The sequence below is a fragment of the Hyaena hyaena genome, unplaced genomic scaffold, assembly GCF_003009895.1.
Source record: "Hyaena hyaena isolate Hyena2069 unplaced genomic scaffold, ASM300989v1 scaffold_257, whole genome shotgun sequence".
Lineage (NCBI taxonomy): Eukaryota > Metazoa > Chordata > Mammalia > Carnivora > Hyaenidae > Hyaena > Hyaena hyaena.
Window position 1 is genome coordinate 894790 of NW_024080889.1, and position 17221 is coordinate 912010.

The 17221-nt window shown below is 39.8% G+C and overlaps 1 protein-coding gene across 8 annotated transcripts in view; it reads left to right on the forward strand.

Annotated features, from left to right (window-relative positions):
* The first annotated feature begins 9860 nt into the window (after nucleotides 1–9860).
* LOC120240623 (BEN domain-containing protein 5) overlaps nucleotides 9861–17221 on the forward strand; it is a 1403952-nt gene continuing 1396591 nt past the window's right edge. For all 8 annotated transcript variants that reach the window (XR_005530669.1, XM_039245389.1, XM_039245392.1 and 5 more), the window contains exon 1: nucleotides 9861–9974. Coding sequence is in view for 7 of the 8 variants with exons in the window: in XM_039245389.1 (XP_039101320.1) it covers nucleotides 9941–9974 (34 nt within the window). In the remaining variant the exon portion in view is untranslated. The remainder of the gene's footprint in view (nucleotides 9975–17221) is intronic.

The window sequence follows — 17221 nt, forward strand, 5'->3', positions numbered from 1 at the left end:
TGGGTATAATACATTCTATCAGTCTTACTGGAGTCGCTGGGGGTTGGTGATGTCTGACCCTTCCTGAACTACCCTGTCTTACTAATCTCACTCAAATGAAGAACCACATAAAGTATACAAAATTGCTTATGGAGGAGGCTCTTAGCAAGGCGTAGGAGAAATAGAGACTGGAACCCATTCATCTTCAGCAGTTCCTTGTATGGAAACGTGAAGCTTTTCAGACTTGGGCCTTCAAAAAGAGGGTGGCCTCTGTGGGAATTTCTATCCTTGGGACCTCTCTCCCTTCTCAGTTTCCCTGAACTTTTTCCTCTTTAACGCCATCTTCTAACAAATCCCTGATGCCCATGCCCTCATTTCCTCCTTTGGGAATTGTACTTCTCATTTCTGAAGGAAGATAATCTGTCCTTCTGACCGTTTGTATATTTCTGCTTTGGACCAGTTTTCCCTCAGCCCCTACTCTTCTCATTTATTTCCTGTTCCTAAAAGAAAGATAATCACTGTTCATTTTCTTGTTAGTTCACCCAATAAATAATCATATCTCACCAAGAGGTGGTATGTGTGTGTGATCTTCATATTTCTTGGAGACAAACAAGATCTACCAAGGGCAGCATTTCTCATCTGTTACCAAATATTTATCCATGCTCCTCTCAGAACAGTAGCCCCTGGCATTACAGTGCTAAAAAACCTTTGGTGCTCTCCTGAGCCTGATTTGAATTTCAAATCCACCAAACCAGCTGTCAATGACTCTCTCTCTTTGCTACCCAGAGTTGTGTCACTGCCAATTACATATTCTTTAATGATATGACTTAACCATAATTTAGAGGTAGGAGCTAGTAATAGAACAGATTTTTTCAGTTTAAATTGCTATAATGTCTCTTATACTAGTGAGGTTTTCCTCAAGCTAATACCAGGTCTGACTCATCCAGATACCTCCTCACCCCCACTGTCATTGTTACAATACTCTATCCATCAAATTGAGCTGCCTTTATGTTATCAATATGATTTTAACGTTTTTTTAAAAAGGTTTCCATTTTTTAATGTTTTATTTATTTCTGGGAGAGAGAGAGATACAGAATCTGAAACAGGCTCCAGGCTCTGAGCTAGCTGTCAGCACAGAGCCCGACACGGGACTTGAACCCATGAACCGTGAGATCATGACCTGAGCTGAAGTCGGACACTTAACAGACTGAGCCACCCAGGCGCCCCTATATGATCAATATGATTTGAAAGTTTGATATGGAAAAGGCCGGGAACTAATGGAATGTGCTAATGAAAAGTATGATCTTTGAAATCACGCCTGTCTTCAAATCTTCACTCTACATGTTAGTAGCTGTGTTACATCAAGCAACTTATTGACCCTCTCTCTGTGTTTCCTGGTTAGTAAAGTGAGGATAAAACCTATATCATGTGTGGAGAAAGGGGAACACTTTTATGCTGTTGCTAAAGATGCAAACTGGTGTAGTCACTCTGGAAAACAGTATGGAGGTTCCTCAAAAAGTTAATAATAGAACTACCTTATGATCCAGCCATTAAACTACTTGGTATTTAGCCAAAGGATACAAAAACACTGATTTGAAGGATACATGCACCTGATGTTTATAGCAGCATTATCAACAATAGCCAAATTATGGAAAGAGTCCAAATGTCCAGTGACTGATGAATGCATAAATAAGTTGTAGGGGTGTCTGGGTGGTTCAGTTGGCTGGGCATCTGACTTCGGCTCAGGTCATGATCTCATGGTTGGTGGGTTTGAACCCTGTGTTGGGCTCTGTGCTGACTGCTTTGCAGATTCTGTGTTTTCTTCTCTCTCTGCCCCTGCTTGTGCTCTTTCTCTCTCTCTCACAAATAAATAAACATTAAAAGAAAGGGCCTCCACTTAAAAAAATAAAGATGTAGGGTATATATACATATATACAATGGAATATTTCTCAACCATAAAAAAGAATGAAGTCTTGCCATTTGCAATGACTTGGATGAAGCTAGAGAGTATTATGCTAAGTGAAATAAGTCAGAGAAAGACAAGTACCATATGATTTCACTCATATGTGAAATTTAAGAAATAAAACATATGAACATAGGGGAAAACAGAGAATGACAAACCAAAAACAGACTCTTAAGTATAAAAAACAAACTAAGGGTTACTGGAGGGGAGGTGGGTTTGGGAAATGGGTTAAGGAGGGCACTTGTGATGAGCACTGGATATTGTATGTAAATGATGAATCACTGAATTCTATACCTGAAACTAATATTACACTGTATGTTAACCAACTGGAATTTAATAAAACTTGGAGGAAAAATTCAATATTATCTGACTTGTTAGATAGTTTTTCTTATTGTGTATGAGTCCCAAAAATTAAATAATGAGGCATAGACTTTGAGTTGTCCCTCAGTATTTGTTTTCTTCCTCCTCTTCATTAGAGAACCCCAAGTTTTAGAGAACCCTGGATCAGAATCAGTTTCATGGGCATGTGATCTGTGCAGTCACTCAGGATGCAGTGCTCAGAGGGTACCAAGATTAGTTTAGTTTAATGCTTTGCTGTTGCCATCTTGAAATTCTTAATATGAGGGGCCCAACATTTTCCTTTTGCACTGGGCCCTGCCAATTGTGTAGCTTATCTTGATCTGGGCACACAATTGTCCATGATAGACTCATTTCTCATTCTTTTTTCAGTTAGGAGTGTTTCTGTTTGCAAATTCTGCTCAATGGGATGTAAGTAGAATTGTATGTGCAACTCCTGGAATGTGTCCTTAAAAGATATTCCTCCTTTTAGCCGGCAGAAATATAGTCTTCCTCTTTTTTAATTTTTATTTGTTGAGAGAGAGAGAGAGAGAGAGAGAGAGAGGAGAGGGGCAGAGGGAGAGGGAGAGAGAGAATCAAGTAAGCTCCATACCTAGCATGGAGCCTGACTTAAGGCTCGATCTCAGAACTGTGAGATCATGACCTGAGCCAAAATTGAGAGTTGGACACTTAACTGACTGAGCCACCCAGGTGCCCTTGACAGAAATATAATCTTAAAAATTTTTTTAAATTTACTTTTTTAATATTTATTTATTTTTAAGAAAGAGAGAGAGAGAGTGAGAGAGAGAGAGAAAAACAGAGAGAGAGAGAGAGAGAGAGAGTATGAGCAGGGGAGGGGCAGAGAGAGAGAGGGAGACACAGAATCTGAAACAGGCTCTAGGCTCTGAACTGCCAGCACAGAGACCGAACCGTGAGATCATGACATGAGCCAAAGTCATGCTTAAACGACTGAGCCACCCAGATTCCCCCAGAAACATAATCTTAATAGCTAGAACTTCAGTAGTCGTCTTGGATCAAGTTGGAAGCCATGCAAGGTGGAACAGCAAGATATGTATAGTAGGATCCTTGACACTTAGAGTACCTATGACAGCCCTGAACTACCTGTAGACCTCTTCAATTTAAGAAATAAGAAACATTTTATCTTAAGCCACTGATATTTTGAGTTTTCTTATAACTTGTACATGAACCTAACCCTAACAAATTAAAAGTTGTGGGAGGAGGAGGTGGAGGAGGGGGAGTGAGAGAGAGAGAGAGGGAGGGAGAGGGAGAGAGAGAGAGGAAATATATAAAACTAAAAGCTTGAATAGATCAGTAAAATAGATATTCTCTAGTAATATCAATCAAGAAAAAAATTGAAATAACAAAATTCATAATAAAAGAGAAAAGTACACAGCCACTAGAGAGCTTTTAAAATAAAAAAATATAGGGGCGCCTGGGTGGCTTAGTCGGTTAAGCGTCTGACTTTCGCTTAGGTCATGATCTCGCGGTTCGTGGGTTCGAGCCCCGCGTCGGGCTCTGTGCTGACTGCCAGCTCAGAGCCTGGAGCCTGTTTCAGTCTGTGACTCCCTCTCTCTCTGACCCTCCCCTGCTCATGCTGTCTCTCTCTCTCTCTCTCCTAGAAAAAAAAAAAAACATTAAAAAAAAATATAACTTAAAACATAAATGAAGTTCATATATTTCTGAAAGATATGAAATGCCAAAATTGCCTGAAGAAAATACAAAATAACAACCATTGAAGAATTTGAAATGGTAATTAAAATGTTCCTCCCTAAATTCTCTAGGCTCAGATGTCCATTTTATTTTCTAACATAGACATAAACATTTTAAATAAAATAGTTGACTGAATCCAGCAATGCATTACAAAACTAAACTGTGATCAAGTAGTATTAATCCCAGAAATGCAAAGGTGTTTTAAAATTAGAGTATCTATCAATTTGTTTAACTACATTAAAAGAGAAATATGATTATCTTAGTGGATGCAAACAAAGCTTTTGTTTTAAAATTTGATCCCTCTTTGCAATTTAAAAACTCTGTGTAAACTTTATCAACTTGTGTTAGACTTTATGTCAAAGTCTACATTTAATGGAAAAAATTTAGATGCAGTATTTTAATATCTGGAAAAGACAAGAATACCAACTACAAACTACTTTTTAACATAATACTAGAGGCTCTGGCTAAAGCAATAATAAAGGAAAAATAAATATATTAAATAATGGGAAGGGAAAAGACAATTGCTATTTTGCTGTTTATTGTTCTTATTAGGTGAACATAAATCTGAAACAGTCAAAAACTACTAGACATAATATGAGAGTTCACAGAACTTTACAATTATAGTATTAACTTACAAAATCAGTAGCATTTGTCTACATGAGCAAAGCACATAGAAAACAATTATAGAACCTGAGATTCCACTTGGAATACTATAAAAAATATGAAATATCAAAGAAGTAAATTTTGAATGGTGTTTTCAGGGAAGACTTCTCCAATAACGTTAACATTTGAAATGAGATCTGAATGAAATGAGAGTCAGTCAGGCAGATTATCTGAAAAAAGATAATGGGCCAAGGAAACCAAGGACAAATGACTTTACACCTTTGATTTTTCTTCCTTTCAACATCAGAATATTTTCCTTTCTGTAAAGTTCAGTCATGTTTTAACATTTAAATAGTTTATCCAGGTTAAGAAGAAACCCTCAAGTAATTCTTTTATAGCCTTGGCATAGAGTAGTTGTTGCTTTCTTAAACAAAACTTAGAGGACAAGAAAAAAAGGATAACATTTCTAGAAGGCCAAAACATCAAAAAACAGAAGTACAAATGACAAGTTGAATTAAAAAATATTTTATCTCTCTTCTTCCCACCCTATACTTCATTTAGTATACTCTTAGTATACATTTAGTATACTCTTAATATTCAGCTCCAGGTTCCTTTCCTCCAGAAAACCTTCTGTGATGTCGACCAAGGGCATTCCTCTTTGATGCTTCTACAATTCTCTGAGCATGTTTGTATCAGTTACTACATTGTTTGGAAATTGTAAATTGGATTTGTGTGTGTTCATCTTTTCTTCCCAATTAGTTTGTAAACATCAAAAGCATGGGATTTTTGATATGAAATTACTTGAGAGAAGATAGCACCATTCCAGTCTTCCCTGGGGCGACTACTATCTGACTGTGTGATTTCAACTCTCTGAATCTCAATTTTGTCTTCTGTACAGGATGATGATATTAATACTAATTTTACCATGTTACTTTGAGATTTAAATGAGTTGGCACGTGTGAGAAATGTGATTATAACTTGAATATTTCTCTTTCCATACTGTATCTAACTCAGTGACAGGCACATGGAAGGCATCATTTTAATAAATGTTTACAGAGGGAGTGGGTGAATCCTGTAGGGAATATTTTGTTAGAAGGAAGGCACCCTGGCTCTATGGTGGGTGAGTAGTGGCTGTCTGTGGAGGTAAGAATCCTTAAGAAATTCCTGGGGAAGACACACCTCCTGGGCACAGTCTGAATGATAGCATGGGAAAACTAACTTCCAGGAGTCCATGAGGGGGTCATTTCTACCCCACTCCTCATGCTGTGCTATTCATACCAGAAGGAAGTCTCTGAGGTCCAGCAGCTGTGAAGTCTATCCTCCTTCTTGCCCAGCTTCCTGAGGAGGAGCTGACATACAGGAGAACCAAACCTGGTCTTCTTTTTTTTTTTTTTTTTGGTAGAAAGAGAAAATTCTCATTATTGAGAAAGAGAGGAAAGAGAGAGAGAGAGAGAGAGAGAGGGAGAGAATCCCAAGCAGGCTCCATGCTATCAGTGCAGAGCCCAACCTGGTGCTTGATCTCTTGAACCGTGAGATCATGCATGACCTGTGCTGAAATCAAGAGTCAGACGCTTAACCGACTGAACCACCCAGGTACCCTGAGCCTGGTCTTTTTAAGTGCTGACGTTTTCTAGGCATTTTATTTCTTCTGCCCAGTTGTAATTTGTCTTTCAACCCTGTGGGACAGAGCTTTATGCATGTTCTATACATATGCTGTCCAATATAGGGTGGCTATTGAGCACTTAAAATGTGGCTAGTCTGACTAAATAACTGATATTTAAATTTTACCTAAAATTTAAATTGAACAATGCAAGTGTATGTATGGCACATAAAAGGTTCTCATCAAATGGTAATTTGAAATGTCAACAAACACATTTGTATAGAATTGTACTGTTCAAAACTTTTTTTCCTGACTCAAATCTACTTTCTACACAGCAACCAGAGGAGTTGACTAGGTCCCTGACCTGCTTAAAAATTTGTCAATAGATTTCTGTCACTTTGAGGATCAAGTCCCCCTATATATGAGCTCCCCAGAATCTGTCCTTACCTACTGATGTAGCCACTCCTGCCTTGCTGTCCATCCCAGAGACACCACCCTTTGCTTTGCACAGGCAGTTCCCGTTGCTTCAACCACAGTTTCCCCTTGTACCACTGTTTTCTTTACCCAGCTTATTCCTACCTGTCCTTAAATATTAGATCAGATACTCTCCTCCAGGAAGTTTACCCTAAATATCCCTTAGCCTATCCCCTCTACCCCAGGCTGGGTTGTGTGCCTCCCTCTGGGCTCCCACAGCCTCCCATGCTTTCCTCTATCAGAACACTGATCATGCTGGGTTATAATTATGGATTAAATCTCCTTTCCCTTTTGGATTGTAAGCTTCTAGAAACCACGGACAGTGCTATATTAATTTCTTTCTTTATCTTTGGTGTGAAAAGTAATAAAAGGAAACCTCATTTAGAAAGGAGTCAGGAGGTGGGTAGAGGGTAGAGGGAGCTCTCAAGTCCAGCACTCCTTGTCACTTGCAGACAGAACCACAGGAAGTGAGGAACAATGAGAAACAGTCATAACATAGTCAATGAAAAATAGTCACAACCTACTTGATGAAAAGCCAGTATACTTTAGACTTCTAGTTTACTCCTATGGACTTTGTAACAGCCTTTCCAACTTCCCCCCTTTTTTCTATTAGAGAGTATATCTCTCCTTTGCCGGGTGCCTGCCTTGCCCATGGTTTTGCCACAGTTTGCTAGTCTCAGATTGCAATTCTCTATTCCCAGATAAACCTGTTTTTATTGGTAAAACAGCTGGCAGTTTTATTTTTTAAGGTTAACACTAGCATCTGCACAGAGCCTGGCTCAGAAATGGAATCAAGGTATGTTTCTGTAAATTGTTCTAAAACATGCCAGGCTCTTTATTTACCTTATTATACTTATTAAATGCATTTTAACCTGTCTCATTGTTTGTGACCTAGAGCACTCTATGTGGTAGGCAGGACTGTTGTTTGGGTTTGTTGGGAAAGAAAATAGGCTCAATGTCTCTTTAAGTGATTTGCCTAACAGTTTGAGTAGAACCTGGGTCTTCAAACACCTTTTTTCCATCTTATACTTAATGAAACTCATTTGTCCTCTTTAGCTCTTAGTGACCCCTCCCAAACTAAAATTCCCACAGCTCTCACAGCCTTTACCTGTCATTAGGATGGATGTGTGAAAGCTTGTGTATTTTCCTCTTGATAGTTGTATTGACATGGCTTTTGAATTTTTAAACTACTTAAATATGAGGGGTATTTCTGATGAGTATTATTATGTAACTTTTCGTAGAAGTTCTTGCGGTGCCCAAACATTATTCCTGATTTCAGTGCAGGCAAACGTGTAGTTTTATGACTGTTGCCCCCTCAAAGGCTTTCTGGTCCCTCTGCTTTTCTGCCTCAAGGCTTTCTTTCAAATCCTAGAAGACTGCTTAGCCCTGGGCAAGCATAATCAGAAAATGTTAAAGAGTTCAGACTGGGAGATTGAGATGATCATCAAATAATGGGGATGGAAATTAAGAGGTAAATGACCCAGTCTCCTTGTTCTTTGGCGGTACAATGCTGAGGCACCTTCCACATTGTTTTCAGAGTGTCTCCTGTGAGCTTAAGCCCAGTTGTCTACTGAAACAATCAGCTCAATATCCCATATTTTTCTTTGCTTTTTCCCTTTCCTTTCTTTCATTCTCTCCCCCTCACATCTGTTTCTGGGGCTTACTTCCCAAACAAATTACCAGCACTGAAGTCCTGGCCTCAGACTGCTTTTGGGAAACCCAACTGAAGACGCAACTTAGCTATACAGGAGTTTCTTTAGAGATAATGTTTTGCCCTATGAGTTTTGTGCTCTCAGTACTGGACTTCTTATAGTTTCACTGCTGTTCCCTACACTCTGTCCTGCTCATGCTGCTCCCTCTGTCTGGGACAGTCTTCCTTTCCTTTCCTTTGCCTGGATGACAGCTATTCACTCTTCAAGATCCAGCTAGGGTACCACTCCTCTTTAGAATTTTTATTGTTTTACTCCTGCCACCTCCTAATTTAGAATTATCTCTGATTTTGTAGTACTTCAAACACAAGTTAACCTCTACCAAAGTCATTCTCTCAATCTCTTTTTGTTTCTATGACCACATCTTTCTGTTAAGTTAAGAATATGTATTGAGTGCCCACTATCTGGTGGGCTAACATCCTAGAATAAGTTGAAGTCCAGGCTGGAGGTGGTGTCTCTATGAGGTATGTAAAGCTATTATCTCTTCCTTTCTCTGTGAGACCTTTGAAGAGAAGTGGCCTAGAATGGTACTTGTTAAAAAATTAAGTGCTCAATAAAACTGATAAGATGTACAGGAGTGAACTTAGGATTCATTTTTCATTCCACAAATACTTTTACTGAGCACTTACCTTGTGTCAAGCACTATGCTGTGTTACGGAGCATACCTAGATGAAGACACCGACCCCAGGCATCAGGGAGCTCACTCTACCCTTAAGTGAGGAAAATAGAAGTAAATAATGCATCAAGCATTGTCAGCAGTAGGCCAGGGATACACAGGGGACTGTGGGAGGACAGAGCAGCTCAGAAAAGGTAATGTTCTAGCTTGGTCTTAGAAGATAGTGGCAATTCACCAAGGAAAGATGGGAAAAGGCATCCTAAGTATACTGAGAAATACAGCAGCAAAAGTCTAGGGTTCGAAGCTGGTGCGGTTGTAGAGGGGCAAGGAGCTCGATCTCTTTGGGCCTCTGCGAGTTTGGTGTGGGTGGGCACAGAATTATTGATTCTCGGTACATTTCAGTTGAAGACATAAGTTACCTAGCACCTCGACCAGGGCCAGGCACGCCAGGAGGAGACGGGTTGGGAAATCCAGAAATCTGTCTTAAGTCCCAAATTGAGCTTAAACCACTGAAAACCCAGTCCATCCACGTCTGTGGTCAGCAGGAAGAACCCCTCAGCTGCAGAAAAGCGCCATCCCAGCGGACCCCGTCTCGGACCCCCAGAGGCGGCTGAGCATGCTCAGTTGCCAGGACGCGGTGGCTCTGTGGCAAACCAAGAAGCGCCGTGGACTCCCGGCCCCGCCCGCGCCTGGACTGGAGAGGGCTGGAGCCACGGGGGCGGGGCCTCGGACGCACGCTCCCTCCCTGCCTGCCTCCGCGCCCCACCCCCCAGCCACGCGCCGGCTGCCAGCACGCGGGCCGCCCGTTGCCCTGGCAACCGTCGTGCCGCGTCTTCCCGAGGGAGCTCTGTCAGCCGGAGGATCCGGTCGCCCGCTCTCCACTGCCCCAGGATTTTCGCGTGGGCTTAGAGGCGGAGGGATAACAAAAAATGGCGGAGCGGAGCCAGACGGCGCCTGAGGCAGGTCTGTGGGGGCGGTCGATCAGGGGGAGCGCTGAAGCAGCGCGGCGGTCCTGGGTATGAGGGGCCTTACAACTGAGGGGCCTTACAACTGCCCCTTTATGTTTGCGCGGTGGGGCTGACCTCGGGGTCAGGGGTCAAAGGAGGTGCATACCGCTCTGAATGGCGGGCGAGGACCTCGGAGTCCTGGAGGAGGCGCAGGGATGTATGTATGCGGGAGTGTGCACACTTCTGAGTGAGCATGGGCCCAGAAAGGGCTGGGACTCGAGGGAGAATCCCAGGACTCCAGTCCTGAGGGGCGCGTGTGATGGGACTGATCATAGGAGTAGGCTGAGTCATGGACGGGGGTACACAGTCCTGTGGGAACATGGGAGGGCTCCCTAAAGGGGGATGGTTTGGTGGAGACTCTTCTTCTGAGGGGGCAGGTTATGTTACTTTAATATAAGGCGGTGCCATGGAAAGGGGGTATACACTGAATATTTGTGTTTGGGGAAGTTAGGGTCACCCCTGGCCACCGAGAAAGTATACAAATCCTTCTGTGGGTTCTGATAAAGACAAGAGGCTTGATGGGGCACTCAGAGCCCCAGTCCTTCAGAACCTTACCAAAGGATGCTGGAGCCTGGGTTTGAGTATTTATGGGATCAGTGATCTTGAAGGTCATTCAGAACCACAGAGGAGTAAATGTCCATGTATCTGTGGGTGGAAGGTAGTCTTTAAGGTGCAAGAGACTGTCAGGAAGGAGAGACCCAGGTCCCTTTTCCTGAAAGGACCCCAGTTGTAGGTTTGACTGGACTTGGAGAGTAGTGACCTAAGTGTCTCACAGGGTCATAGAAAAGAGCAATGGTTTTCACAGTCTTGTGTATGTGGGAAGGAGTTTGTACCTAAAAGGGCTGGGAACTGAAGAACTGAAGCTTTAAGACAAATGATACCTGTGAGTGTGTGTGTGTGTGTGTGTGTGTGTATGTATGTGTGTGTGTATGTATGTGTGTGTAGTAAAGCAGTGGCTTTGGGGATATGTGTGGTGGTAAGTGATAGAAGTGGTATACACAATCTTGTATATGTGTCCCGATTAGGTATTTTGGTTAAAAGAGTGACCCACTTGATTTATCCAGCCCCTGGAACTGGGTAAGCATATGAATAGTGATTATACTAAGACCATATAGTGACTGGAACTGGAAGCTGAGTGAAGCCATTGAGGATGAATGGTTCAAGAGACTATTATCTCTCAAGACCTGCATGGTTTCTCTTTGCTTCATAGCATCTCTGTTTCTTCCATCAAGTAGTTCCTCTATTCTTTTTACAGTTTAAACTTTCTCATAACTTGAATATGCTTATTCTTTTATTCATTCATCTGCTCCACAAGTATTTATTGAGTGCCAACTATATGATATCATATACCAACTTAGGCACTAGAAACTCTCTGCTTGTGATTCTCCTACTTTCTTCTTTTTTTCCTTCTCTTCCCCCCCCCCCCCCCGACTTACTGGCTTTACATATATTATATAGTCTACATATTATTTTTATTGGTTTTTGCCTGTTTTCTTCCACTAGAATGTAGGCTCCATGAAGGCAAGGGTTTTGTTGTGTTTAATAATCCTACATGTCTAGAGCCGTACATGGTTATTACTAAATAGTTGTTGAATAAATAGCTGAATGATCTGATAAAGTCTAGTGATCCAAGAAACTTTCTCTGAGGAAGTGATATTTTTAGATGAGATTTAATAAGGATTGAATAAGTGAGGAGAAGGACAAGGAGTGGTCCAGGCAGAGGGAAACCATGTGCAAAGATCCTAAGGTAACAGGAAACATAATGTATTGTGTTTAAGGAACTGAAAAAAGACAGATATGGCTGCATGTAGGGCCATAGGAGGGTGAAAGAAGCTGAAACAGATCTTGCAAGTCTTGAATACTGTGATATGAATTTTCACCAGATATCTTAAGAATGGTAGGAAGCCATTAAAGGCTTTTAAGTAGGAGCATAGCATGATTAGAATCATGAAAAATATAACTGGCTACAGTATGGAAAGTACAGAAGATACAGGAATATACAAGAAGATATAGGTAGACCTGTTAGAAGGTGGCAGTGGAGATGGGGAGGAGGAATTGAAAAATATTTAAGAGATAAAATAATAAGATTTAGTGAAAGATGGGGATGAAGGGAAAGGAGATATCAGGGCATGCTTCTAATTTTCTAATTTGTGAATCTGGATATTTGGTGGTCCCATTATGGAGATAAGGAGCACTGGAAGGGATCTTGGCTGTGTTTGAGAGGGAAGATCATGAATTTGGTTTTGGACATATGGAGTTGGAGGTATCTTTTATCTTTGAGCCATCCAGAGAAGTGAGAGATTGACAAGCTACTGAATGTGTAAGAAAAGTCTGAGCTAACATGAAGATAATTAGTGAAGTCAAAAGTATGGATGAAATTGCATAGAGGGACAGTGGGGTGTGGGGAGTAGAGGCTTGGTATTAAGTGTTGAATAGCTGCAGTATTTCAGTGCTTTCCAAAGAGAATGAGGAAAATGGTCTTGAACAGATTGAATGCTGCCAAATGATATAAAAATGAAGACTGAAAAGCTAGATTTAGCAACAGATTTAGCATTGTTGGTAACATTGATGAGAGAAAATTGATGAAGGTAGGAGCCAAACCATTTAAGTTCTGAACTACTATTAATGAGCTTAGTCTTTGTTTCTTAATTCAGTTAGATTCCCAAGAGAGAGAAACTAATTGATATATATCATATTTTCACCAGATTATGTCATAGATTTCAAACCAGTATAGGATTGATTGTTTTTGATTTGGTGTCCAGCTATTGCTAACTGGAGTAATCTGGTTCAAAACATGTCCATCTGGTGATTTCTCATCTCAGTAACAATAGCTAACATTTCTGGAGTGTTATTATGTGCCAGATATTGTGCTAAGTGCTTTATATATTTTAATCTATGTCAGCATCATAACTGCTTTCTAAGGTATTATCTCTACTGTTTAAAGAAGTTTTGGCACAGAGAAGTTAAGCAACTTGTTCAAGATCTGCAAATAAGTGTAAGATTATAGGTGTTTGGGACTTATTTTTTTAAAGTTTATTTATTTTGAGAGAGTGCACTTGTGGAAAAGGAGGAGGAGGAGGAGAAAGAGAGAGAGAGAGAGAGAGAGAGAGAGAGAGAGAGAATCCTAAGCAGGCTTCACACCACCAGTGCAGAGCCCTATGTGGGTGTGAACCCAGGAACCACAGGACCATGATCTGAGCCAAGGTCAGACGCTTAACCAACTGAACCAACCAGGTGCCCCAGTTTGGGGCCTATTTTAACATTATCCAGATTCATTATTTGGCTTTCTCTTTGTATTGCAATATTCTATATATTGAAACAATAATAGCCATGATGAAAATTCCTGCCCTACAGGAAATGTTATTCTAAGGTAAGCATATATTAGCAAGGTATCATGGAAAGAACTGGAATTTAGATCTTGGTTTAAAGTCTGTTTCTGCAGCCTATTAGATGAAGACCTTGGACTCAAATTTTATGATCTCAAGTTCCCTCATCTATAAAATGTGGATAATATCTGCAGGATAGTTGTGATTCTAGAGATAATATATCTGAAATGCACAATAATGATATTTTCCCTGAAGCTTGAGTATAAAAATTAAGATGCATTACCTATATATATAAAAGCAAGCTTTAAACATACAGTGATGAATTTAAGACATTCTTTTTTCCTCCATTTTTTTCCATTGGTATAATTTATTTACTGTTAGAAGAAAGGGAGATAACCAAGTTTAGGAGAATATAGAATTGTTATCTGAACTAAATGTCATGGAATAGATCTCTATATGAGGTGGATTTTGAGGAATTTCTTGTAGTAAAGGGATAGTTAAGTTTTTTTACAAGCATGCAGATAGCTCTGTTACAAGGTCAGATTTGCAAAAGGAAGTTTCTTTAAAATATTGTTATGTATGTATGTATGTTTATTTATTCTTGAGAGAAGGGGAGAGAGAGGGAAAAAAGGGAAAAAAAAGAACAAGCCAGAGGGGGCAGAGGATCTGGAGCAAGCTCTGTACTGACAGCAGTCAGCCAGATGTGGAGCTTGAACTCACAAACCACAAGGCCATGATCTTAGCCAAAGTTGGAAGCTTAACTGACTGAGCCACCCTGGTACCCCTAAAAAATTGTACTTTAAAATGAGGACAAGAATGTTTGAATTTTTCTTCTTCTGCAATAATTTGACTATTAATAATAATAAAAAAGAAACCTTATACTTAACTAAATGTAGGAGTATTAGTCTCAGGCTAGATTACACTTGCTTTTATTTTTCAGATTCTTCTTCCTTTCCAAGTATCATGAAAGAAAGCTTTGTATGAATTACCTGGTAAAATTGCCAAGTATGTTACTTTTGTGGAGGCCCATACTGACCAGAAATTTTAGAATGATGCAGTCCGTTAAAAGTGGCCTGTACCTTGGGGTACCTGGGTGACTCAGTTGATTAAATGTCTGACTCCGTTTTGGCTCAGGTCATGATCTCATGGTTTCGTGAGCCTTGTGTCTAGTTCAGTCCTGGCAGCTTGGAGCCTGCTTGGGATTCTTTCTCTCTCTCTCTCTCTCTCTCTCTGCCCCTCTCCTGCTCGCTCACTCGCTCTCTCTCTCAAAATGGCCTGTACCTTGATCACTTTGTGAAATAAATGAATCTTTTTTAAAAAAGTAATTTTATGGTACCTGAAATCATCTATAGACAGAATCTTGAAATTTTAAAAGGACTTAATAATGAGAATGTTTTCTATCTTTTGTTAGCAGTTGGGCAAAATAGTGAAGTCTGTCTGTAAATTGGAGACAGTAACACCTACTTTTCAGGTTAGAATTAGAGATAGATTTGGAAAGTGCATAATGTGTTACACCCTACCCTCAAAGAAATGGTAGCTTATTTGGTATTGGCCTGTGTGTGTGTGTGTGTGTGTGTGTGTCTGCACGCGTGCGTGCGCATGGGAGTGTGTCTTTTCCTAAAGGCTTACTAGTAAAATCGTCTTTTAAAGAAGAGGAAATCCAGATCTATAGTCCCTTATTTGGAGCTTTAGATGCAAATATATTTCAGAATTCAGATTCTTTTTTGATTATGGAAAGCTAATACAGCATATGTACTGTTGATTACACATTATCCTCATGAGGTGTGGGAGAGTACCTTGTGAGCAAACACAGTAATATCACATTCACACTAAATGAAAAAGTTATAAATAGCTTCATGTCAATTTAGGTTAAATTTTGTTGGCAAATGAGTTTTGGCAACCAAATTTATGAAAAAAATTACTGCTTTTAGGGATTTATGGATTTTGGAATTGTGGAAAAGGGAATGTGGACTTACATAGTTTTATCCCTTTTTAGAAATATTTTTACAACTTTATTTTTTGTCACCTATATATTTTTCTGTAACATCAGCAAGTATATAACTTTATTAAAGATCCAAAAAGTAGGGGCGCCTGGGTGGCTTAGTCGGTTAAGCGTCCGGCTTTCGCTTAGGTCATGATCTCGCGGTTAGTGGGTTCGAGCCCCGCTGACTGCCAGCTCAGAGCCTGGAGCCTGTTTCAGTCTGTGACTCCCTCTCTCTCTGACCCTCCCCTGCTCACGCTGTCTCTCTCTCTCTCTCCTAGAAATAAATAAAACATTAAAAAAAATACTTAAAAAAAAAAAAGATCCAAAAAGTATTGGGGCGCCTGGGTGGCTTAGTTGGTTAAGCATCCAACTTCAGCTCAGGTCATGATCTCACGGTTCGTGGGTTCTGGCCCCGCGTTGGGCTCTGTGCTGACAGCTAGCTCAGAGCCCGGAGCCTGCTTCGGATTCTGTGTCTCCCTCGCTCTCTGACCCTCCCCTGCTCACATTGTCTCTCTCTCTCAGAAATAAATAAAACATTAAAAAAAATTAAAAAAAAATCCAAAAAGTACAGTATTGGGACAGAAAACAAATTTAGTTTCCATGATGCTTATGTGCTTATTTCTTCTAAGAAACTCTGATAATGTTGGAGATCTCTTAATGTTGCATTTGGCTTCAGTTTCAGTATCATTGCTCAGTGTCACTTTCAAATAGATACAAGAAAACTGTATGCATTAAGAAGGAAAGAAGGATATCAATATTTTGCATATATATTTTAAATAAAGTCACAGCTTTGTCTTTGAGTCAAAGTACAGTTGTAATTGAGTTTTAGAATAATTTTATTAATTGTTAAATTTCAGCAATGGAGTAGGTATTAATTTTAGTATTAAGAAAAATTTTCATCCTTAGCTGGATTTGATTTTTCAGGTTATAAGAAATTATTTTAAGTGTGAAAGCTTGCAATTATTCATTGATGCTATTCACCATATGGGAATATGATAATTTTTCCTTTTTGTATTCAACAGGACTCCTAAAAGACATTTCTTTTTTTCAAACTCTAAAGAAAATAGTTTTTATTTGTCGTATATATTTGAGAACTACTGATTGTGAATATTTTAGTCTCTAACCAGGATTTCAAAATAACGTACTTGCATGTCAATTAAAGGAAAACCAAATAGTCAAACACAGAAAGACTCCTAGAATTTAATGTAGGATTAAAAACCCATATAGGATGGGAAATTTCTAAATAAATAAAGACTTTCAACAATGTTATGGAAACAAAATCTCTGAGTTTTGGTGAATGGGAAAAACAATCTATCATCGTTTATAGTTTGCTGCATTTTTTTCAGGAGTTTTAGAAGTCACTAATTGTAGTATATTAATCTCTGTGTCTTGGAGTTGTGGAAGAATCACTATGTTGTGGAATAACACAGTCCTGTGTTATTCATTTTTAGAATTATTCTTTTAAAAATATGTATTGAATACGTGCTGTATGTCAAGCATTGTGGCAAACTTTGGAAATTCAGAGATGTATTATACATAGTCCCTGCCTTCAAGGACTTCCCATTATAGTAGAAGAAGAATAGAGCTAGAAAATTAGCATCCAGGCAATGGTGGAAGTTGTACACAGACTTCTGAGGCTACATAATAGTTCTCTGACAGCTTGCAGATGGTGGTAAGAGCAATTCAGTAAAGCTTCTTGGAGGAAGAACACATGAATTGAGTCTTGAATGACAAGAAGGAATTAGCCCAATGAAGGTTGTAGGCAGATGGTCTGGAAGTAGAGAGGAGGAAAAGAGGGCAGAGAGAGCAACATATGCCCAGGAAAGTTATGTGGTGGGGGAATGAAGCTCATTCAGAATATTGCTGGTATTGCTCATCTATTAACAGAGATAA